The sequence below is a fragment of the Hypanus sabinus genome, chromosome 14 (genome assembly GCF_030144855.1).
Source record: "Hypanus sabinus isolate sHypSab1 chromosome 14, sHypSab1.hap1, whole genome shotgun sequence".
NCBI classification, from domain to species: Eukaryota; Metazoa; Chordata; class Chondrichthyes; order Myliobatiformes; family Dasyatidae; genus Hypanus; species Hypanus sabinus.
This window is the reverse complement of record NC_082719.1, coordinates 81,782,486-81,806,446: the sequence shown is the minus strand read 5'-3', so window position 1 is coordinate 81,806,446 and position 23,961 is coordinate 81,782,486. Positions and strand designations below refer to the sequence as shown.

The window sequence follows — 23,961 nt, the reverse complement described above, 5'->3', positions numbered from 1 at the left end:
CCCACATATCTCAGGATATATTGTCATTGGAGGGAGTCCAGAGGAGGTCACGAGGATGATTCTGAAAATGTCGGGATTGACATATGAGGAGTGTTTTGCAGCTTTGATCTTGTAGTCACTGGAATTTAGAAGAATATGGGGGATGAGGTGGTCTCATTGAAATCTACCGAATGTTGAAAGACTAGATAAGGTGGATGTGGAGAGAATGTTTCCTATGGTGGGGGCATTCAGATCTAGAGAGCACAGCCTTAAAATTGAGGAGTGACCTTTTAGAACAGAGGTAAGGAGGAATTTTTTTTTTGGCCGGAGAGTAGTGAATCTGTGAAATGCTCTGCCACAAACTACAGTGGAGGCCAAGTCTGTGAGTATACTTAAAGTGGAAGTTAATAGATTCCTGATCATTCAGGGTATCAAAGGATAAAGTGAGAAGGCAAGTGTATAGCGCTTGATGGGATCCGGGATGGCCATAATGGAATGGCAGAGCAGACTCAATGGGCTGAATGGCCTAATACTGCTCCAGTGTCTTATGGTCTGTGACCAGTTCGTATGACAGCAGGTTGCTAGTAACTGGATAAAATCTTGTATATGTAATATAGTTTAATTTTGAAAATAATATTTGCAAGATATTAATAACAAATTGTGCTGAGGAAGTACATCTAAAGTTATTCTGCCCATTTTCATATTGAATTTCCCACTTCTCTGAATAGTTTGAAATATCACTGTTTCTACTTAGTATGTATGCCATATGTTTATGGATATCACCAAAGCTAAATTTGTACACACACTAATTTTTTTAAAAATGTAGAACTAATTTCACATTTTCCTAATAATTTTTCAGCCAATTACCTGACTGGTACAAATCAGCCCTGTTCAATGAACTCTATTTTTTGTCTGATGGAGGGACCATCTGGATACAGGTACCTGATGATTTAAGTATAACAAGTGATAGTCAGAAGGCTGGATTTCCACCTCTACCCAACGTGCTGAAAGAATTTGGGCGATTTGCATATTTGGAAGGTATATCTATTGTGGATGTACATTATGTATGTGTGCCAGCAATAGGCTTTTGTATGATGTCCGTCACCGCATGAGGTGTTTTATACTCAAAGGTCTAAGGCTTATCCAAGCATGATGAATTCCAGATAAATTCCAATATTAAACTTAACATGATGTTGGTTTTGTTTTACTTTTTAAATTGTCTGGGAAGTGTGTATTTTTAACCAAACATTAGAACACATCAGTCTTGTTTGTGATACTGGAAAAAGGCCTGGTCAACAATCACCAACTAGTAGCCAAGATCCAGGGTATAAATTCTAATAAGAGATAGAAAAAGCATTTCAGGAAGACAGTGTTATTGTGGTCATGTGGTCTTCAATATGTAGGGAGACTGGGAACACTGGATCCCAAGAAAAGGAATTTGTAGAATACCCACAAGATGGCCTTTAAGAGCATCTTGTGGTCAAGCTGACAAGGGAAAGGGCAATTCTGGATTTGTTGTTCAATAAATCAGGTTTGATTAGGGAGCTCAAGGTAAAGGAACCCTCAAGAGACAGTGATCATATTATGATAGAATTCACCCTGCAATTTGAGAGGCAGAAGCAAAAATTTTCAGTTGAGTAAAGATAATTTGAGTAATATGAGAGAGGAGCTGGCCAAATTGAATTATAAGGAAATCCCAGCAGGGATGACGAGCAGCAATGGCAGGAGCTTTTAGGAACAATTTGGAAGATGCAGGATCATTTTATCCCAAAGAAACAGCAGCATTCCAACAGGAGGGTTAGGCAACCTTTGCTGACAATAGAAGCCATAGACAGCATAAAAGCAAAAGAGAGGGCTTACAATATAGGTGGGAAGCTAATAGATCGGGAAGATTTTAAAAACCAACAGAAGACAACTAAGAAGGAAACAAGGAGAGAAAAGACAAAACATGAAGGTAAGTTGACCAATAATGTAGATACCACAAGTATTTTCAGATACATAAGGAGCAAAAGAGACAGAGTGGACATCAGATTGCTGGAAAATGATGCTGGAAAGGTAGTAATGTGGAACAAAGAAATGACAGACAAACTGCTGTTCAGAAGAAAACAGACAATGAGAAGAGGGCATGGTCCAGATTATAAGCTTCTTAATGATAGATGCCACCTTTTTGAGGTACAACCTCTTGAACATATCCTCTTGTGGGATGCATTGTGCTTGGAATTTAATTTGAGTTTCTTAATTTAGAATGTGATCTTACAAAATGCTGTAAATAGAAATGTACTTACCCAGAAGAATCTATTATTAATTACTACTATCTATTAGAGATTCATGAATTGAATTTCATACCACAGTGTAAGATGTATTGTTTGCATTGTAGGACAAGAATATCGAATGTACAATACATATGATGTTCATTTTTATGCATCATTTGCACTAATCATGCTTTGGCCTAAACTCGAACTTAGTCTCCAATATGATATTGGTAAGTGATATTTTGTCCTTCTTTCAGAAATTAAATATTCAAATTTCATGTTACTGTTTAATACTAGACCAGTATCTACAAAAATTTCTTAACAGTATGATACAAACACAGTTTATTAAAGAATTGCTAATAAGTTTATTGTGGAAATGACCGACTTCATTCTACTAACAATCGAAATCCATCAAAAGCACCATTGTGTTCCTTTAATTCTAAGATGTACTTTGCATTTATTAGAAACAGAATCAGAATCAGATTTATTATTACCGGCATGTATCGTGAAATTTGTTAACTTAGCAGTTCAATGCAATAAATAATATAGGAGAAAAAAAACAAAATATAATAATACAGGCAGTCCCCAAGTTACGAACATCTGACTTATGGACAACTCGTACTTACGAACTGAGGAAGAAGAACACCGTCTGCCATTTTAAGCCGGATCGCGATGCCGTCTGCCATTTTAAGTCGTTGCCATTGTCACTGTGTTGAGTGTTTAACTTTGTATTTGGCTTAAATTTTTCTTAGTAAAATTCACTCTGACCCCTCTCCTCACCCCCCCGGCCCCCGTTCCAGTTGGCTAGTAGCATAGTCAGATCAGCACCGGGCTAAAGAACGGAGGTTTCGGAGTTTGATTTAGTGACAGACCAGTTCCATGCTGGGTTGATTATTGATCCAGTGACTCCCGTACCATCCGTGCCGGGTTGATGTCGAGCTTGCAACTCGACCTCTTAAAAAATTCCCACGCGGTATATTGTGTAGGATCAATTACCCGAATCCAGCACAGCCCCCACTTGTCCCATTTAACCTGTCTCAGTGCGGTGCAGTTTAGCACCCGGGGAATCAGTGCTGTAGTCCTTAGGACCAAGCGGACCTCGGGAGCCGGCGCAGTTCGGGACCTGCCGCCCGCAGTGTTTCAGCTCCATTGACAGGAAGCGATTGCGATTGAAAATAAAGTGGAAATAATAAAGCGTTTGGAAAGAGGTGAACTGCCATCGGTCATTGGAAAAGCGTTAGGCTACAGTCGGTCAATGATCAGAACAATTCTAAAGGATAACGGATAAAGTGAGAATAATGGAGCATGTGAAATGCCCTGCCCCAATGAAAGCTACAATTATTACTAAGCAATGCAGTGGTTCAACTATTGGAATACATATGTTTCTTAAGTATTTTAAATGCATAAAAGGTAAAATATATACTATATACTAAGACAAACATTTGACTAACTGACGCTAAATAATACCAGATGTAATTGATCCGACTTACGTACAAATCCGACTTAAAGACAGACTCAGGAATGGAACTCGTTCGTAACCCGGGGACTGCCTGTAATAAATAAATCAATTACACTATACATATATTGAATAGATTGAAAATCGTGCAAAAATCAGAAATAGTATATACTAAAGAAGTGAAGTGAGATAGTGTCCAAGGGTTCACTATCCATTTAGGAATCAGATGGCAGAGGGAAAGAAGCTGTTCCTGAATCACTGAGTGTGTGCCTTCAGGCTTCTGTACCTCCTACATGTCAACAGTGGGAAAAGGGAATGCCCTGGGTGCTACAGGTCCTTAATAATGGATGCTGCCTTTCTGAAACTGCTTTTTGAAGATGTTCTGTGAACTTTTAGGCTGGTACCCAAGATGGAGCCGACTAAGTTTACAACCCTCTGCAGCTTCTTTCAGTCCTGTGCAGTAGCCTCCCACCCCCCCCATACCACACAGTGATGCAGCCTGTTAGAGTGCTGTCAACGGTACAACTATAGAAGTTTTTAAGTGTATTTGCTGACATTCCAAAATCTCTTTAAACTGCTAATGAAGTATAGCAGCTGTCTTGCCTTCTTTATAACTGCATTGATATGTTGGGAACAGGTTAAGTCATCAGAGATCTTGACTCCCAGGAACATGAAACTGCTCACTCTCTCTGCTCCTGATCCCTCTATGAGTATTAGTATGTGCTTCTTCATCTTACCCTTCCTGAAGTCCACAATCAGCTCTTCCGTTTTACTGACATTGAGTGCCAGGTTGTTGCTGCAGCACCACTCCACTAGTTGGCATATCTCGCTCCTGTACGCCCTCTCGTCAAGTTTTTTGAGGAAAAACTTCTTCTCCCAGAGAGTTGTGGAGGTGTGGAATGCACTGCCTCGGAAGACGGTGGAGGCCAATTCTCTGGATGCTTTCAAGAAGGAGCTAGGTAGATATCTGACGGATAGGGGAATCAAGGGATATGGGGACAAGGCAGGGACTGGGTATTGATAGTGAATGATCAGCCATGATCTCAGAATGGCGGTGCAGACTCGAGGGGCCGAATGGTCTACTTCTGCACCTATTGTCTATTGTCATTTGAGATTCTACTAACAATGGTTGTATCATCAGCAAATTTATAGATGGTACTTGAGCCATATCTAGCAGCACAGTCATGTGTATACAGAGAGTAGAGCAGTGGGCTAAGTGCACACCCTTGAGGTGCACCAGTGTTGATTGTCAGTGCGGGGTGTATGTTATCACCAATCCGCACAGACTGTGGTCTTCCGGTTAGGAAGTCGAGGATCTAATTGCAGAGGGAGGTACAGAGGCCCAGGTTCTGCAACTCCTCAATCAGGATTGTGGTAATGATGGTATTAAATGCTGATGCTATTTTACATGCTCATGCTAGTTTAAAATGTTTAACTTGAGCACTTAAGAATTTTTTTGAGCATTTACATCTTTCAGAGATGTAATGTTCAAACACAAATACTTTTGTCTTGCATGGAATCTTCCTTGCTACAAATGCATACCAAAACGTAAAAGTACCATTTAACATATAGTACTGTACATTTAAATACCATGTCATTTGCTTTTTTTTTAAAAGTTAGGACATTGTTGGAGATTTCATTACCGAGTTTTCTACTCCAGAATGCTGAATTGTCAGAAAAGCCTCATTTTGGCTAGATTGCCAACATTTAAAAAAAAAGCTGGAAGTTTATGGTCAATTGTATAATTAAAAACAAATCTTTATTCATTTCTTCGTTTCAATTATGCTGAAAACGGCATGTGCCAGACTTGACAAATGCTGATTAATCTATATGTTGGCTAGTACTATATTTATGTGAGGGTTCCCATTTTGTTATTAACATGTCTGCAACCATGCCATATTTTAATGCATCTGTAATTACAATTTCATGGCTTTATTAAATAACTCAGTTAATAAATGAAAGATTTTATGGAGAATTTAATATCAAGCTTTTGGGCCAGCATCTTATTGAGTTTGTCTCATTAGTGCTTAGCCAGACAGAAATGTTTAAGAGCTCTTGTTCACATTAATGACACAGCTTTATTATTGAAACTAGAACTCAATTATTAGGCAGGTGAGATCTGTTCATCATCTGACAAAGGACATTGAATCTGAAAAGATATTGTGTGTATCCAACATGTGACATATATTGTAATGTGCACAAAAGCATGTGCTTGTTGAGTCTCTAGTTAGACATTAAGCTTTATACCAACTATACTTGTAGCTGCTGCTGTATTGAAAGAGGATTGCACACAACGGATACACCTAATGAATGGAAGATTAGCAAAGGTGAATACACTAAATGTAGTCCCACACGATATAGGAGATCCAGGTGAGAATTTGTTCCTTTGGTGGTAAATTTAAAAATTTATTCCCACTTTACAATTGCTATTTTTTTTGTAATCAAAATATCTGTGTCTTTTGCAAAGTTGTAATTCCTAGTGTTCTTTAATTTACAACTATAACTTCTCTACCTGGAGATCTGCATGTAAGCTCCTGTCATTGCTTTTCAGTAATATGTTAGTACCAATAAGAAGATAAAGTGTCCTTCAAGGTACTGATAAAAGGTATCTCTGAAATATTTATGTAGTGCTTCTTTGTTCCATTGCTAATTCTGGTTACCTATATTTGATTTTTTTAAAAAATCTCAGCTTTAATTTTTGATGCCATTTTATATTTAGTCATTGTGTTCTATGACATAGACATGTGCAACACTTGAATAGGGCAGCCACTGTTTATTTTCACTTTAGAGTTTTGTTTTTAATTCAGTTGTAACTTAGTTGTAACAGTCATTCAGATGTCATTCTAAATAACTCAGGTGTTATTTTAAATTTAGTCATTGTGTTTTTAATAATTAAATTGCTATTTTGCAGTTTTGCACTGAACGGGAATAGTACTGCAATCTTATTGTCCTCAACAATGACAATAAAGCTTTAACTATTCAGGTGTCCTTGTACCTTGATTCCATTCTATTCCCCTTGGTTCAGTCTCTTCCCACCTATATCTGCAACACTTCACATGCTCTCAATCCCCTCAGTAGCTTTTCCGTTCCCTGGCCCTAGACCATTTAATTTTCACCCTGGATGTTCAATTCCTATACACGTCTATCCTCCATCAAGAAGGTCTTGAGGCTGTCCTTTGACTAAAGACCCAACCAATTCCCCTGCACCACCACCCTCCTCCATCTGGCAGAAGTAGTCCTCACCCTCAACAATTTTTCCTTTGGCTCTTCCCACTTTCTCCAAATTCGAGGGGTGGCCATGGGCACCTGCAAGGGCTCCAGCTATGACTGCCTCTTTGTTGGCTAAATAGAACAGCCTTGACCAGTAATACACCTGAACTCTTTTCCCACTACATTCATGACTGCATTGGTGCTAGTAATGCTGAGCTTATCAATTTAATCAACTTTTGTCTCTAACTTCCACCCTACCCTTAAATTCACTTGGTCCATCTCTGACACCTCCCTCCCCTTTCTCGATCTCTCTGTCTCCATCTCTGGAAACAAACTGTCAAACTGTCAACTGATATCTTTTACAAGCCTACTAGTTCCCATGGTTACCTTGATTATCTTTTCCCACCCTATCACATGTAAAAATGCTATTCCCTTTTCTCAGTTCCTTTGCCTCTGCCACATCTGTTCCCAGGATGCAGCTTTCTGTTCTAGGATATCCTCCTTTTTTTTAAAGAATGGGGGTTCCCTCCCTCCACCATTGATGCTACCCTTGCCAGAATTTCCTCCATTTACTGAACATCTATCCTCATCCCGTTTTCATGCCACTTAACCGAGTCTCTCTTGTCCTTGCCTATCACTCTCTGAGGCTCTGCATCCAACACGTCATCCTCCACAGCTTCCAACATCTCCAAAGGGATTACAACACTAAATGTATCTTTACCTTCCCCCACCACCTCTCCGCTTTCCACAGGGATTGCTCAAACCACAATTCCCTTGTCTATTCGTCCCTCCCCACTAATCTCCCTCCTACCACTCATCCCTACAAGTAGTCTAACTTCCACACCTGCCCTTAGACCTGCTCCCATACTTAACCTGTGAATCTGCTGGGATCATCTATTCTGTCCACTGTGCCCAATGTGACCTCATCTACATTGGTGAGAACTGTAGTAAATTGGGGGACTGCTTTGTTGAGCACCTCTGCTCCATCCACCACAAGAGGAATTTCCTGGTGGCCAAAAATTTTAACTACAATTCTCCTCTTGTGCAATGATAAGGCCACCCTAGGTGGAGGAGCAACATCTTACATTCCATCTTGGAAGTCTCCAATCTGATAGCACGAATATCAATTTCTCCTTCTGGTAAAATAAAATTCTCGCACCCCCCCCCAATTTCCCACTTCGACCTTTACCTCTTCTCACCTGCTTATCACTCTCTACCCCCCCCCCCCCGGGTTCACCCCACCCCCTTTCCTTTCTCCTATGCGCCACATACCTCTCCAGCCTTTGACTATTGCCGTCCACCTGACTTCACCTTTCACCTCCTATCAAGCCTCTTTCCCCTCCCCTCACCTTTTTATTCTGGCATCTTCCCTCTCAGCCAGAAATGTCAACTGGTTATTCATTTCCATACATGCTGCCTGACCTGCTGAGTTCTTCCAGAATTTTGTGTGTGTTGCTTTGGATTCCCAGCATCTGCAGACTTTCTTCAAGTCAAGTCAAGTCAACTTTTATTGTCATTTTGACCATAACTGCTGGTACAGTGCATAGTAAAAATGAGACAACATTTTTCAGGACCATGGTTTACATGACAGTACAAAAAACTAGACTGAACTACGTAATAAAACGAAACACAGAGAAAGCTGTACTACAGACCTACACTGGACTGCATAAAGTGCACAAAAACAGTGCAGACATTACAATAAATAATAAACAGGACAGTAGGGCAAGGTGTCTGTCCAGGCTTTGGGTATTGAGAAGTCTGATAGCTTCATAATGCTGTTTCCTTCAGATGCAGCGGGTAGTGTAAATGTCCGTGATGTCTTGTGTTTATAACTAAACGCTTTTTAATGTTCCTGCTGCAATTGCATAATCACAAGCTTAAAATAGGGAATAGCAATTTTACAGGAGATAGGAAGGGAAGAGGTATAGTCGAGATAACCATGGGAATCAATGGGTTTCTAAAAGATGTTGGTTGACAGTTTGTCTCCAGAGATGGAAACAGAGATCAAGAAAGAGTGGAGAAGGTGTCAGAGATGGACAAAGTGAATTTAAGGGCAGGGTGGAAGTTAGAGGCAAAGTTGATAAAAATTGCCGAGCTCAGCATGGGCGCATGATGCAGTGCCAGTGCAGTTGCCAGTGTAGCAGAGGAAGAGTTGTGGAGCATAACCAGGGAAGGCTTCAGACGTAGACTGTTCTATGTAGCCAACAAAAAGGCAGGTATAGCTAGGGCCCATGCAAATGCCCGTGGCCATTCCTTGAGTTTGTAGAAAGTGGGAGAAGCCAAAGGAAAAATTGTTGAGGAAAGGATCAGTTCTGCTAGACAGAGGAGGGTGGTGGTGGAAGGGAATTGGTTGACTCTTTGAAGCTCCTGCTTTCATGGTTTATTGGAGGTTTGTTTGCTTATACCTTACAGTGAGTAGCAAAAGAACAATGTTTTCTGTGTTACATTTTGCAGCCACTAACCCCTCCCCCAAAGCTTAATGTGGGGTTTAAAGGGCCAACTTGCTGTCATCATCTGCCAGCCAGAGCATGACAAGCTCTGCAGGGGATCAGTGTGTAAGAGTAGTTCCAGCAAATCTTTTCTTTGTCAGATTCACATTAAAAGGTATAATATAAACTAGGAAGTATGAAATAGAATATTTCAATTTGTGAAAGGAATGAAAGATGAGGCTGCAATATCAGAAACAAAATTATATTGCACTTTAAATTTCCAGCAATATTAAGTTCTAATTAATGTTGGAGCGATACTGAAATAATATCTAATTAATAAACAGAGTGGCAGATGCATGGAATGCACTGCCTGCGGTGAAGGTGGAGGCAGATACTTTAGAAACATTTAAGAGACTCTGATAGGCACATGGATGAAAGGAAAATAGAGAGCTTTGTGGGTGGGAAGCAGTACATTGATCTTGGAGTAGGTTAAACGATCAGCACAACGTCATTGGTTGAAAGGCCTGTACTGTTCAGTGTTCTAATGGAATGAGCTTTTGTATTTTGATTAAAAAAGGAATATGCTGATTCAGCTGAATTCAAGTTGCACAGAAAGTTGTGGGTGTTATGGATTAGATAGGGAATGTCTCTGATATGATGAGGCCAGGGTTGTTAGGATAATTGTGGATTTTTACTTTTAATGAGGGAAGTGTGAGAGAGTGAAAATAGGTATGTAAAGCAGTGAAATGCAAATGTGAGCTATTGTTGAACCCCAAACCAAAGGAGGAATGCTGAAAATGCCAGCACATCTGGCAGTATGGGGAGAAGCAGTTAATGTTAAAAGACTACTAGACAGGTATATGGAGGAATTTAAGGTGGGGGGGTTATATGGGAGGCAGGGTTTGAGGGTCGGCACGACACTGTGTTCTATGTCTCTGCGCTAATTTTGTTCATTTACAGTCAATCAAAAGCACTGCTTCATAAAATTCCTTCGTCAATAACTATTAGGAACCAATGCAGTTTTATAGAACTGTAGTGTTTTGGCAGCGTTCTAATTTGCTATTCAGTTAAAATTAGTTCGTGTTTTTATACCTTTTTAACTATTTCCATAAAACTTTGGCTAATTAGGACAGCTGATTAATTAGGCCAAGATTTTCTCATCCAAATGTATCTCAGTTAACTGAAATCCACTGTATTGAGACCATTATCCAGACGGATGAGGAGCTGTTTCTTTTTCCAAGGAGATTGACTTGTTGGAACTGTGCAGGAGCGACAGAGAGGTTAGAGAAGAAGGTAGAGAATTAGTGGCAAGCAACTGGGAAACTATGGACTGCATGGAAGAGCTGAGCCATGAGGTCACTCAGTCTGAAATGGTTTATCCCAGTGGTTTCAAGTTTGTTGTGCTAGTGATTGTGCCACTTAAGAATTTAATTAACCTTAATAAATTGGTCATAATGTTCCTCTAGCCTATTCAATGAGGAATCAGTGCGGAGTTAAGTAATCTATTTTGAATGTATAATTGAGATACTACTATTTCCAAGCTTGTGGAGAAGATTTCTAAATTTCAGAAATTGGCATGTTGGCAATCTGCAATTAGCAACTACTCAAGTAGTCTCCAGAAGTTGCTCTCCAGTTCAATATTGTATGACTGCTGTAAATTCTCTGCCACATTTACTTTAAGAAATTATACTTCCAAACAGTCGTGAAACAGTTTGAGACATGCAGAGGAAGCAAGTTGTTTATATTTTTTAGCTCCCAGTCATATTCTGAATCAGCATATTGCTTTTGTGTTTCTTTAGTCAATATTCTCCAAATACAAATGTTACACACTATATTTGTCACAGGAAGCGACTATTTATTTAGCATATTGTGTATGTGGCAGATACATGTGTTTAATTCCACACCTCTGCTATGCTTTGATAAAGTTCAAGGTCCTGATCAACTAATTCATCATTGTATTGTCTCCATTCCATTTCAGTCCATTGTTCTGTTCTTTCAAAATGCTGTGTTTTTCCTGCTTGTGCTCATCTAGTTTTTGAACCAATATCCTACTGCCCTCCTGGCTATTAGAATGTGGATTTGAGGTCAAAGTTTAACTCTGGGTCAGATTAGGCTTTGGTAACAGCTGCTTAGTACTGTTGTAAGGGTGAAGATCTAATTAAGTGACTTCTGGGCAGATGGTCACAGATTTGGGATGCCTTGGCTCTTTAAAGATTGTATAGAGGAAAGGGAGTTTGGGGATTAGGAGGTAGTTTGCAAGGATGTAGAATTTTTGAAAAAAGTGACAGATATGTAGAAAAGGGAGCATTATTTGAAGGATATAAACCTCTGAAGAATGTTCCTTGTAAACTATGGATTTACTTGAAGTTCTAATTCCTTGGAGTTGCATCTGATTACACATCTGACTACATCCTGGATGTTTTAGTCATTTGCTAATATGTTTATTGTTTTCACGTTGGAGCTCCAGTGAACCACCACCTTCTAAACTGGCTATCTGTAAATTTCTATTTTTAGAAGTATATGTTCAAAATCATGTATACCTGAGTGAATTTAATTCTGGTTTAAAAATATCTTTTTGAACAGATGATGAACCCTGGGAAAGAGTAAATGCTTACTTGATTCATGACACAGCTGACTGGAAAGATCTCAACCTGAAATTTGTTCTGCAAGTTTATAGAGACTACTATCTAACTAATGACAGCACTTACCTTGAAGACATGTGGTCTGCCTGCCAGGTATGTAGTTTCTTTAAATGAGGTGATAACACGTTGCATTTTACAATTTCTAAATCAGTGACTTCAATAAACTTGACTCTTTTTTTGTATTTAAATCTGTGTGTTAATATCAGTGCTCACTTGTAGCTCAGTAAATTAGTCGGTTCTCATCCGCGGATTCCGCATGCATGGATTCAGCCAACCGTGGATCAGGAAAACCCGGAAGTTCCCTATCCAGCACTCGTTGTTTGAGCATGCACAGACTATTTTTTCTTGTCATTATTCCTAAACAATACAGTATAACAACTATTTACATAGCATTTACATTGTATTAGGTATTATAAGTAATCTAGAAATGACTTAAAAATTCAGGCAGTCCCTGGGTTATGAATGAGTTCCATTCCTGAGTCAGTCTTTAAGTCAGATTTGAAGTCGGAACAGGTACATCCAGTATTATGTAGCCTCAGTTAGTAAAACATTTGTCTTAGTATATATTTTACCTTTCTATGCCTATAAAACACTTAGGAAACATAAGTATTTCAACAATCAAACTGCTGCGTTGCTTAGTAATAATTGTAGGTTTCATCGGGGCAGGGCCTTTCACATGCTCCATTAAAATTGTTCTGATCATTGACCGACTGTAGCCTAATACTTTTCCAATGACCGATGGCGTTTCACCTCTTTCCGATTGCTTTATTACTTCCACCTTATTTTCAATCGTGATCGTGATTATTTTCATGAATAGAAACACTGCGGATTCAGAGCTGCACTGGGTCCTAATGTCCACCGCACGGAGACATGGTAAATAAAGTCCAGGGGTCCGCTGGGTCCTAAAGGCCACTGCACCAAGACAGGTTAAATAAGGGACTTGAGCATCCGTGTTTTTTGGTATCCACGAGGTGTCTCGGAACCATTCCCCCGCGGATAAGGAGGGCCAACTGTATTTAATCATAGAAATAGCATAATAGGAACTGCAATTGAAAGTTTGGAGAAATTTGATCACTTGATAACTGCAGGATGAAAATTGGAATGAGTTTTTCTTAGTGATAATAGAAACTTGAGTATATCTTATAAAGAGCCCCATATTTGGGTAATTTTTGTATTGTTGCTGATAGCATTAGAAAAATGAAGAGAACCCAAACTTACCAAATTTTCTTTTTGGATTCTGGATCTGTTTTATAGTTTTTCAGTTTGAAGAACATAAATAATTTGTCAATAAACTATTGTAAACTGAGCATGCAATTTGAATGATTAGCTGTTGCTTGTAGGCTGTCATGGAGTCCGAATTAAAGTTTGATACTGATGGAGATGGACTTATTGAAAACTCTGGCTATGCAGACCAGACATATGATGGATGGGCTGTAACAGGGCCAAGGTAGGAAATCAGTTCATCAATTATTAAAATTCATTATTCAATAACTAAAATGTTTCCTCTTTTACTTTGAAAGACAAAGACCTCTTTACTCAGATCTTTTTCTTCCATTGGTCTACTTGTGCATGGCTGGGTTAGTTTGCACTATTAGATTTTGGAAATGAATTTCATTCACCAGTATATATTATTATCACAGCATCTGTTTAACCTGATCATTTTAGTTTTGAATACAAAATTAAATATAACTTTAAACAAATGAATTCTGTAGGAGCAGGTCAGACAGCATTTGTGAAAAAATGGTTAACATTTAAAATCAGTATTTCATCCAACTTGGTCATCAGCTTTAAATCTTAACCATTGTTTTCCACACATGCAACAGTATTTTGCTTTTGATACTCCAGCTATATTGATGTGATATCCACTGAATAGTTTTATTTGGCTAGCTCTGCAAGCAGGCATGTCTTATTCTTAATTTACATGTTATAGTGCCTACTGTGGAGGTCTCTGGCTGGCATCTGTTTGTGTTATGTGCAAGATGGCTGAGATCCTGAAAAAGGATAGTGAATATGAAAAATACCAAGACATTCTAAGAAGAGGAAAAGAAGCATTTGAGAGGATACTATGGAATGGTAAGCTTTCATTTGAATTGAGCTGTCTGATTTTATCTTGCACTTGAAGTTTAGTTTCTAGTCCAAGTTATTTGAATATTTGAAAGGTGACTTTGGAGATTGGGAATTTCCTGTCAATAAGTTGCAGAATAGGTTAATAAAAATTCTGTACTGCGTATGTTCTGTGAGGGTGTCTCCTTGATCTTTGCAGCAGAGGTGTTCATTTGGCACTCTGAATACAGTGCTACAGGTTTTCCTTGATCAGCGCATATTAGAGAAGGTTCACGTATTGAAAATTTTAATTGTTAAATATTTTCAGCATTTTCTTTTCTGTAACTATTAGAATTTTTGTATGTTTTTATATGCAAGTACTCTGTTTTTCATGTGCAAAAATAATTTGATCCTGAAGCAGCATAATTTAAATCTGGTTGATCAGCTAGTTCATACTAGCCTTATTTATTAAAAAAAAGGATCAATACTTATGAAAACTTCTTTAATTTTAATTTTTTTCTCAGATTTTTTGGCTCTTAAATAAATCTTACATCAAACTTTGTTATACACATAGTGTAATAATTTAGCTGAGGTTCCCAAACTTATACTGTGGGTTTTGCTGAATGTGACCTGTAATCCTGAAGGACCTCTTATTGGACAAAGGACTCCTAGAACTCATGAGCCAGGCTCTGTGTGGTGTCAAGGCCAAATACAACATAACCAGGGGCCAAATCACAACATGCCCATAAAACTGCTGGGGAAAAAGTATTTCACAGACTTCAAAGCTCTGCTCTATACATTACCACCTGTCAAACGTAGCATTTTTTTTCTGTTTTGGAATTTTCTAGACTTTCAAGTTATTAAAATTGATAAATTATTAAAAGCTAATGTTGTCATTTAAAAACACAAGACATGTAACTAAAAATAGGTGATTTTACCCTAGCACAAGTGATTAGAACAAAAAAATTACTCTTGTAGGAATAGAACCACTTTTGAAACAAATGGTGTAGCTGGGCAGGAATTCCCAACCTGGGGTCCACGGACCCCTCTGGTTAATGGTAAGGCTCTATGGAACCCCTGGCAGGTCTTGTTGCAGGATCTGAAGGAATGGCATGAATGCTGGGAATTCCCAGCAAGCTTGTGCTGCACTGAGTGATTTTTGTGGAATTAGAAGGTGGAGAACTGTTGGGGAATTTCAGGCAGAGTTTGGTCATCAACTTCTGTGCATATGCATACCAGTTCCCAAACTTGCTGTCATTTGGGTTAAATGCTAACCATTAACTGCTGAACAGTCAGCAACATCCTGTCCAGAGTTGTATAAAGTGACATTCTTTGTGTGATCTCTAACTGAACATGAATTTTCAAAATGTTTTAGGTAAATACTATAATTATGACAGCAGTAAAAAGAGCTACTCAAACAGTGTGATGTCAGACCAATGTGCTGGGCAGTGGTTTATACGTGCCTGTGGCCTAGGAGACGGTGAATATGAGGTAATGATATTGAATTTTTTAGTAATTTTGAAACTAAATAGTATAATCAAAACACTTTTTAAAAGGATGAAAGTAACTACATGTCTTTGCCATAATACATTTTGGAGTATTTGAATAATCTGAAGTAATTGGATTACTCAAACTGTTTCTCATTACCTCGAATGTCTCAGAAAAATGTAGGTTTCTGACAACATAATATATGTTTTATACACCTTTTCTTGGTTTCCATTGATTCAATGCTGCAATTTGTTACATTCTGAGTAGTTTTGCTGTACTATCTCCGAATAGATTAACACATACCATTCAGTTTGAAGGGTATGCAACCTGAAACAGTTCAGATACCTAAAGATGGTAACTCAGATCAGTAAGTTTAATGTAAAATAAAGAAGCATGTAAGACCATAAGACATAGGAGCAGAATTCGGCCATTCAGCCCATTGAGTCGGCTCCACCATACCATCATGGCTGATCCTGGACCCACTCAACCTCATGCACCTGCTTTCTCACATATCCTTTGATGCCCTGACTGTCAGGATAATATACCCACGGACTTGGCCTCCATCACAATTTGTGGCAGAGCATTCCACAGATTCACTACTCTGTGGCTAAAAAAAATTCTTCCTTACCTCTGTTTTAAAAGGTCGCCCCTTAAATTTGAGGCCATGCCCTCTAGTTCTGGATACCCCCACCATAGGAAACATCCTCTCCACATCCTCCCTACGTCCTCCCTATCTAGTCCTTTCAACATTCAGTAGGTTTCAATGAGATCCCCTAGTATTCTAAATTTCAGTGAGTACAGGCCCAAAGCTGCCAAACGATCCTTATATGTTAACCCCTTCTTTCCCGGAATAATGCTGTGAACCTCTTTCTGACTCTCTCCAATGTCACCACATACTTTCTGAGATGATGGGCCCAAAATTGTTGATGTTTCTCCAAGTGTGGCCTGACTAGAGTCTTATAAAGGCTCAGCATTATCTCCTTGTTTTTATATTATATTCTCCTTGAAATAAATGCCAACATTGCATTTGCCGCCTTTACTGCAGATTCAATCTGTAAATTAACCTTCTGGGAGTGGTGCACGAGGACTCCAAAGTCCCTCTGCACCTCTGATGTTTGAACCTTCTCCGCATTTAGAGAATAGTCTGCGCGATTGTTCCTTTTACCAAAATGCATTATCATATGTTTCCCAACACTGCATTCCATCTGCCACTTTTTGCCCATTCTTCCAGTTTGTCTGAGTCCTGTTGCAATCACTTTGCTTCCTCAGCACTACCTACCCATCCACCTATCTTCGTATCATCTGCAAACTTTGCCACAAAGCCATCAGTTCATTATTTAAATCACTGACAAACAATTTGAAAAGTAACAGACCCAATACTGACCCCTGAGGAATACCACTAGTCCCTGGCAGCTAACCAGAAAAAGCCCGTTTTATTCCCACTCACTGCCTCCTGGCTGTTAGCCATTCCTCTATCCATGCCAGTATCTTTCCTGTAATGCCACAGGATTTTATCTTGTTAAACAGACTAAGATGTACATCTGACTTATTGTACATATGTACATAAGATGTACATATGACATAACTGCCTTGATGGCACACAACAAAAATGCTTTTCGCTGTATCTAGATACATGTGACTAATCCTCCAATAAGAGATTATTCGGTACTTCTGTTGTCTTCATTGTTTTAACTTGACTAATTTTGTACTATGTCAAATATTTGTAAAAAGCCAAAAACTATGGCCCATTACAAACTCCTGTTTGTAAAATAGGATTTGCATTGTTTGAGCTGTCCTCGTTTCCTAATTTAGCAGTTAAATATTTTTTGATCTATTTCTTGAAACAAAAGTCTACAACCTAAAAAGTGGCTGGTTAATTAGATGGAAAGAACCACTATTGAGCTGATCTCTTATTTTTTCCACAGCCTTTATTGATCCTTCATTTTTTTTTCAAACTTTAAGGTTGAAGTATTTATTGTTTTCCTCTTGTTTGGATACATCAGATTTTCGATTGGGTAGAGAATTAAATCAACAAAGTTGTTGGCCTGTATTTCTGAATGCTATTGTTTGATGCATTGACTTGTTAGACTAATGAATGCTTTTAAATCTCTAGTCACTGCCTAAATGCTCCTGAAGTGTCCCGTTCAATGTTTAGCTGATGAAATCAGCCAGTGAGTAGTGAAATACAAATATGTGCACTAAATTCCTAGTTGGTTCAGTTTTAGTTGTCGATCTGGGCAGGTTAAGAGCAAAATGAGAATCTGGAAGTTATGCACTTGACCTATTTTATTTCTGTAAAGTGTGGGGTGTCGAAAATTGATTATCTTGTCTGCTTTGTTGGTCAGGGTCTGTTGTAGAGAGGAATAATGGTTTACTATTGTACTTTATATACCATGTCATTAAATATTACATTTACAGGTATTTCCAAAATCTCAAATAGTATGTGCATTGAAGACAATTTTTGATTTAAATGTAATGAGTTTTGCCAAAGGATCCATGGGAGCAGTAAATGGAATGAGGCCTGATGGTACAATAGATACATCCAGTGTCCAGTCAGATGAGGTTTGGACTGGGGTGGTCTATGGATTGGCAGCTACTATGATACAAGAGGTGAGTTGTTCAAACTTTAGGTTATGCACATTATTCTTGTAAAATGTTTATAATGAGCGAATTTTTGACTAACATAATTGAACAGCAAGAATCAACAGATTCTGGAGATCTAAAATAATGGATAATGTTGTAAATGTTCAGCAGTTCTTGGAGCATCTGTGTAGGAAACAGGTAATGTCATACAAATAGCCTGGTTTCTCAAGAGCACAGATTTATTTTCATTTTTTAAAATGATCATTGAACAATGTTTTTATCATTGAAATTGAAATTCCTGCAGTATGTCTGGAAGTACAAAGAAGCACTTAAAGATTCAAAGTTTCATTTATTAGCAAAGTGTACAACTCTGCAATTCTTCTCCACAAAACCAAAAAAGATGATGATGTCCATAGCTTTTTTTCCTTGAGTACTATATATTAATCTTTGAATTTTTTCCTGGAAATTGTAGGGGCTTTTTGATGAAGGTTTCAAGACTGCAGAAGGTGCTTACAGGACAGTATGGGAACGGCTTGGCATGTCTTTTCAGACTCCAGAAGCTTACTGTGAAAAGAACATTTATCGTTCGCTGGCATATATGAGACCTCTGAGCATTTGGAGCATGCAATTGGCACTAGACAAAATGCATAGTCAAATCAATTGATTCCTTGGTTAGCTTCTGATGATTCTGGTTATTTTGAGGTCATTCCTTATTTTATTCTTTCGCTTTTTTTATTGAGTAATGTACCACTGTACCTCCAACATAATTACCACTGTTATATTGCTTTATAATGTGTTAATCTATTTAAAGGTAAATGGATACCATTTGGGTGATTAACTCTAAGGACATTTAGGAGTAAAAATTCATTGAGACGGCTTGATTGCCTGACTTTAAATTATATTAGATATCTTTAAAAGTACCAACACATCGCTGACCTTTCATACCTAAGTATTGGCATAGTAGTAAAGAAGTGCAACTGAACTCTAATTGTAATGTAGAGTAACAGACAAGTTAAAATATTCAAAACCAAAGAACATTCTCAAATTTACTGTGTAGGCTTTTGACATTTAGCCTTTCAATCAGCTCTGATAATTGTAAAACCAAGTGCTAATGTTAACTGTTGTAATAATTTGGGCATTAAACAACTATTGTAGAATGGCAGGTTAATATTACTGTTTGGGTTGCTTTCAGGTGTAAAGTGTCAATGATAATAGTTGATGATCATCTTTACATATTTTACTATATTTCATTTCTGGAAGGCTTTGCTTTGAGCTTCATCAAAATTGAAATATGTAATAACTGAATATGGAAGGACTGGAACAGCTTTTTTGCACATTTATTTATACAATCAAAGTAGGTTTAAATGTCTAAATGGTTGTGAATATGTTAATTTGAAATACTTCTCAGCAAATTTTCCTGGTGTAACTGAAGTTTGAAATAAGGCATTTTTAATTTTAGAAATACCTTTGTATACATGACAGATTCTTAACATCAAGATGAATACCTCTGATCTAAATCTGCAAAGAATAAATTTATTTGTACATTTTGATTGTTTATATATGAATTGTTTCATAGGATTTTTATTGACTTAAATTTAAAGTAGTTGTTTATGTATTTCAGAATGAATTTGTTGGACCAGCCATTTACTCATTATTGGTTGTTTAGCATTTATTTTCTCATTATAAAAAAATAGTTAAATCAACTTTGTGTAATAAACTGTAAGAATATCTTAAACACTATATTCTGCACATGAAATCTAGAAAAAGACATAAAATGCTGGAGGAACTCAGACAGCATCTGTGGAACTGAATTAACAGTCAATGCTTCGGGCTGAGACCCTAAATCAGGAATCAAGATGATCTAATTTCATGGGTTTCAGTGCAAATCGGTGATCGTTTGAGAAAGAAAGAGGGATAAGTTGCATGATTATTATCCCAGCTTTTGGTGTTTGGAAATTATTTTTAAATATAATGCTCTGGTAAATTTTGCCAGGGTATTTAATGTCCTGGTAAATATTTCAATAAAATATATTTAAAAGTATGGCTATATTCCTGATTTGTTTCTGTTCATTTTCATTGCAATTGGGTCTATTTATTGTGTCATTTTAAGTGACCATTTCTCTCTGCCTCTTTCTTTCCAATCAGATCTATTATTACTATAGGACTTGATATAATCTGACATGTCTCTGCACTGGCCAAAGGAAATAAGTGTACGTTAAACATTTTTCAATGATGATGCCCAGGGGCAATTATATACAAAATGGATCTTTATTAAAATTGCTTCAATCACCTTCCAAACTGTTCTTTTTATTCTTCCTTTATGATTATCAGTGGTAAAAATTGCATTTATAGTGCTGTCTTTAGATTCTTTGGGAGGTGGAGGTTAGCCATCTCCTACAAATAATGCAGATATTAGACAGCTGGTTAATTTGCAATTGCCCTGTGACTACTGTCTGCCAAAGGGAAAAAAAAGAAAATGTTTTGATAATGTAAAGTGTGGAGATTAACAAAATAGCCGTGGTTCCTTATTTGTAACAGTCCTCTGTTCCTGCTGAGGATTGGGAGGGTTGTGAAGGCATAGATAGAATGATTAAAGAATACAACTTGATTTATCAGTCTTTTTAGACATTTGAATAATTCATTTGGATAAAATCCCATCTGCATCTTGACTCCAACTGACTTGTTTCTAACCCTTTATCAAATGAAATATTAGCAGAGAAGGAAGCCATGTGTCTCTTTGTCCAATCCTGCTGAAAACGTGTTGTTTTGACTACTCCCACTTTCCAGCTATAAATTCTTATTGTACCTCATGTTCGATAAACCACCTTCTCTTCTTTTGGGAATACCAGACATTCTCCACTCTTGATTTACTTCTCCCCATCAAATTCCCCTCACTTTATTCAACTTTCATAAACATGTGGCCCTTAGTTTTTGACCTTTGGTCCTGAGAGGCAACACAGTAAGATTTTTATCACTGATTTGTATGACGTAAAACTTGTTTTGCTGCAGCAGTAGTCGAGTGCAAAGATAAATGCAAATTCTTATTTGGATTCCATGGTTAAACCTTTCATTGACTTCTTTGTTCTAAGTAACACCATTTACCCAAACTTGTGCAACTAACCTTCGGGACGAAATAAGAGGTTAACTACCTTTCCAAAACGTGTGATAGCTGTACTATTTGTATGTAACACTCTGGTTAAGATATTTACTGCTGAGCTGTAGATATTTCATTTTAGCAGTTCTATAAAAGCAGTGTGTTCTGCTTTTAGGATATTTTCATTTCGGCTAAAATGTTAAAATGTTCAATTTAGTAATGTTGTGTCAGCCAATCAGGATGGTGGAATTAGGAGAAAATTTGAGAGAGCAGGGTGGAGAGAGATTTGTGACGAACTGTGTAGGTTTACATGTCTTTTTGGCGACAGCTGCGGAGAGGACGGGAGGAAAGATAGCTGTGGACGCTGTGGGAAGGAGCGTCCCTGGAGTATGAAATGCGTTGTGTAGATAAATGCTCCAAGGAGGAAGGGTCCCAGATGCCACTGAGATGGGTCTTTTGAGGAATGAGGTGGAAAACCTTTGAGCTGAGCTGATTCGGTGGATATTTGCTCTTGTTTTAGCTAAATGAGATAAGTCTGGGAACCCTGACCCACCTGTAGGGCTTATGATACAATTGACTGCTGCTGAAAAGTGTCTCTTGACTGGTGCAGTGATGGGTATTTTCTGTTACTAATATGGAGAAGATGGACATTTCAAGCGAGACTGTGAGGGACAAGAAATCTTTGGAAAGTAAGTCGGTGGTTAATCAAACAGAGAGAAAAGAGGCAAAATTACGGAGGGATCCAGTAAAGGAACAGGCTGGCATTTTGGAGAGGAGACATTCCAATCAGTGTATCAAGGGCAATACCAAAGTGCAAAATACTATTCCTGAAGGCTTAATGGGGCCAAGCTCTGATGTATCCATATGGATTGAAGGTGCTTATGCCAGAGCCATACTTGACACAGCTTCTCAAGTTACTTTGCTTTATAGATCTTTTCACAACTGGTATTTGACATATTTACCATTGATGCTATTCCGTGCCCTTGAGATTTGGGGCTTAGTACTCATACGATGGTTACTTGTCATTGAAACTGGAGTTTTCAGAAGCAGATGCTGGAGTAACTGAGACCATTGACACATCAGTGTTGGTCTTTCTGGATCCAGTCAAGACAGTTGGAACTTCCATTCTTGTGCAAACAAATACTTCCATTGTGAGAAGGCTCACGGGAGCATGTAAGGAGAGAAATGGAGAAAACATTTTGAAAACTTTGTTCATTCATCCCATGTTCAGACCTGCTTTTAAGAAGTTCCTCCTAAGCTGGATGATGTATAAAGAACCAGAATCTACTCTGTGCGTATTAAGGTTATTGCATGAACTTCAAGTGGAAGACAAAAACCTGCTTGTGAAGGAAGATGCAAAGACCAAAGCCCAGCTCGATGAATGGAAGATGAAAAAGAAAGGAATAAATGGAGAAACAAAAACAGGATTCATCAGATTTTGTTATGGATGAGGAAACTAAGAGGAGAGATCTTAAAGGAAGCAATAGAAAGATTAAAGAGTGAGATAAATGCACCTTCCCAAGATCAAGATGCACAAACTAGAAGAAAAAGGAAGAAGAAAGGTTGCTAACGCTATCAGAACCACTTCTTGCAGTTTCAGAGTCGACTCCTACAGCCAGCGTGCAGGAGGCCCCAGAACCTGAGATTGTTTCACAGCCACAAGTCTCACCTGCCAGGCAGAGTGACCCACCTTGTCAGGAAAGATGTTATCCCATAAGAGTAAGAAATCCTCCACAGTGATTAAATTTTTAGAACTGAATGAGACAATTCAAAATTTGTTATGCTATAAATGTCTCCATATAGTAGTTTATTATATAATGTACTGTGTATATAGTTGAGATGACTTTGTGTTGGAGTTTATAGCTAAGCAGAGAGGAGTGTTGTGTGTTTAATATTTCAGCTATATTTAAGTAATCTTGTATATATAAGTGGTTGATTCAGCTTTCCTGTTGAATTAAATAATTCATTGAGTTATAAGTATGAGGGGTGATTGTTAAGTTTGTGGCCTAAGATAGAAGGAGTCAATTTTAGAAAACCTAGCACATTTATTTTTCAACATAGTCCCCTCTTACATGTACACACTTAGTTCAGCGGCCATGGAGCATACGGATCCCTTCTTTGTCGAAGTGATCCACACCAGGGGTGATTGATAGGTTTGTGGCCTAAGGTAGAAGACGATGAGTTATACAGCTCTTGTTACATGCATGTGCAATTCAACTCTGAGTGAAAACGCAGAAAGTTTGAAGTTAAAAAGTCATCTCCTTCTACCCTAGGTCACGAACTTATCAATTACCCCATGCTGTGGACCACTTCTGGAGGTCCAAGATGCCAACTTCGACAGAGAAGAGATCTGTATGCTCCACGACCACTGGACTAAGTGTGTAAATGTAGGAAAAATAAATATGCTAGTACTTCTAAAATTGACTCCTTCTACCTTTGGGCCATGAACTTATCAATTACTCCTCGTATAAATATGTCATCATGCTACCAATTGATACATGTGCACCTTGCTTAAAGTAAACTCAAAATTACACCCATATTTTTGGATTTTCATGTCTGTATTCAAATTACTTTAAATTTTGAAGACACAAAATATCACATTGATCATCTCTTCCTGATGCCCCTCCTTCCTTTTCTCTAATGTTCCATTCTCCTCTCCTAACAGATTCCTTCTCCTCCATCCCTTTTCCTTTCCCACCCATTTGTCTTCACCAATGTCTTTCTAGCTTGTCTTCTTTCCCCTCGCCACATCTTTTTATTCTGGCATTTTCCCTTTTTTTACCAG

The 23,961-nt window shown here is 38.1% G+C and overlaps 1 protein-coding gene across 2 annotated transcripts in view; it reads left to right on the top strand.

Annotated features, from left to right (window-relative positions):
• Positions 1 to 19,643, top strand: part of gba2 (glucosidase, beta (bile acid) 2) — a 55,782-nt gene extending 36,139 nt beyond the window's left edge. The window contains exons 9-17 of one of the 2 annotated variants that reach the window (XM_059989532.1): positions 839 to 1,017; positions 2,357 to 2,461; positions 5,950 to 6,057; positions 11,910 to 12,061; positions 13,309 to 13,415; positions 13,899 to 14,041; positions 15,387 to 15,502; positions 17,918 to 18,109; positions 18,555 to 19,643. In XM_059989532.1, the coding sequence (XP_059845515.1) occupies positions 839 to 1,017; positions 2,357 to 2,461; positions 5,950 to 6,057; positions 11,910 to 12,061; positions 13,309 to 13,415; positions 13,899 to 14,041; positions 15,387 to 15,502; positions 17,918 to 18,109; positions 18,555 to 18,746 (1,294 nt within the window). In that variant the 3' untranslated portion in view covers positions 18,747 to 19,643. The remainder of the gene's footprint in view (positions 1 to 838; positions 1,018 to 2,356; positions 2,462 to 5,949; positions 6,058 to 11,909; positions 12,062 to 13,308; positions 13,416 to 13,898; positions 14,042 to 15,386; positions 15,503 to 17,917; positions 18,110 to 18,554) is intronic. The other variant, XM_059989533.1, reaches the window with a different exon arrangement.
• Positions 19,644 to 23,961: the final 4,318 nt, after the last annotated feature.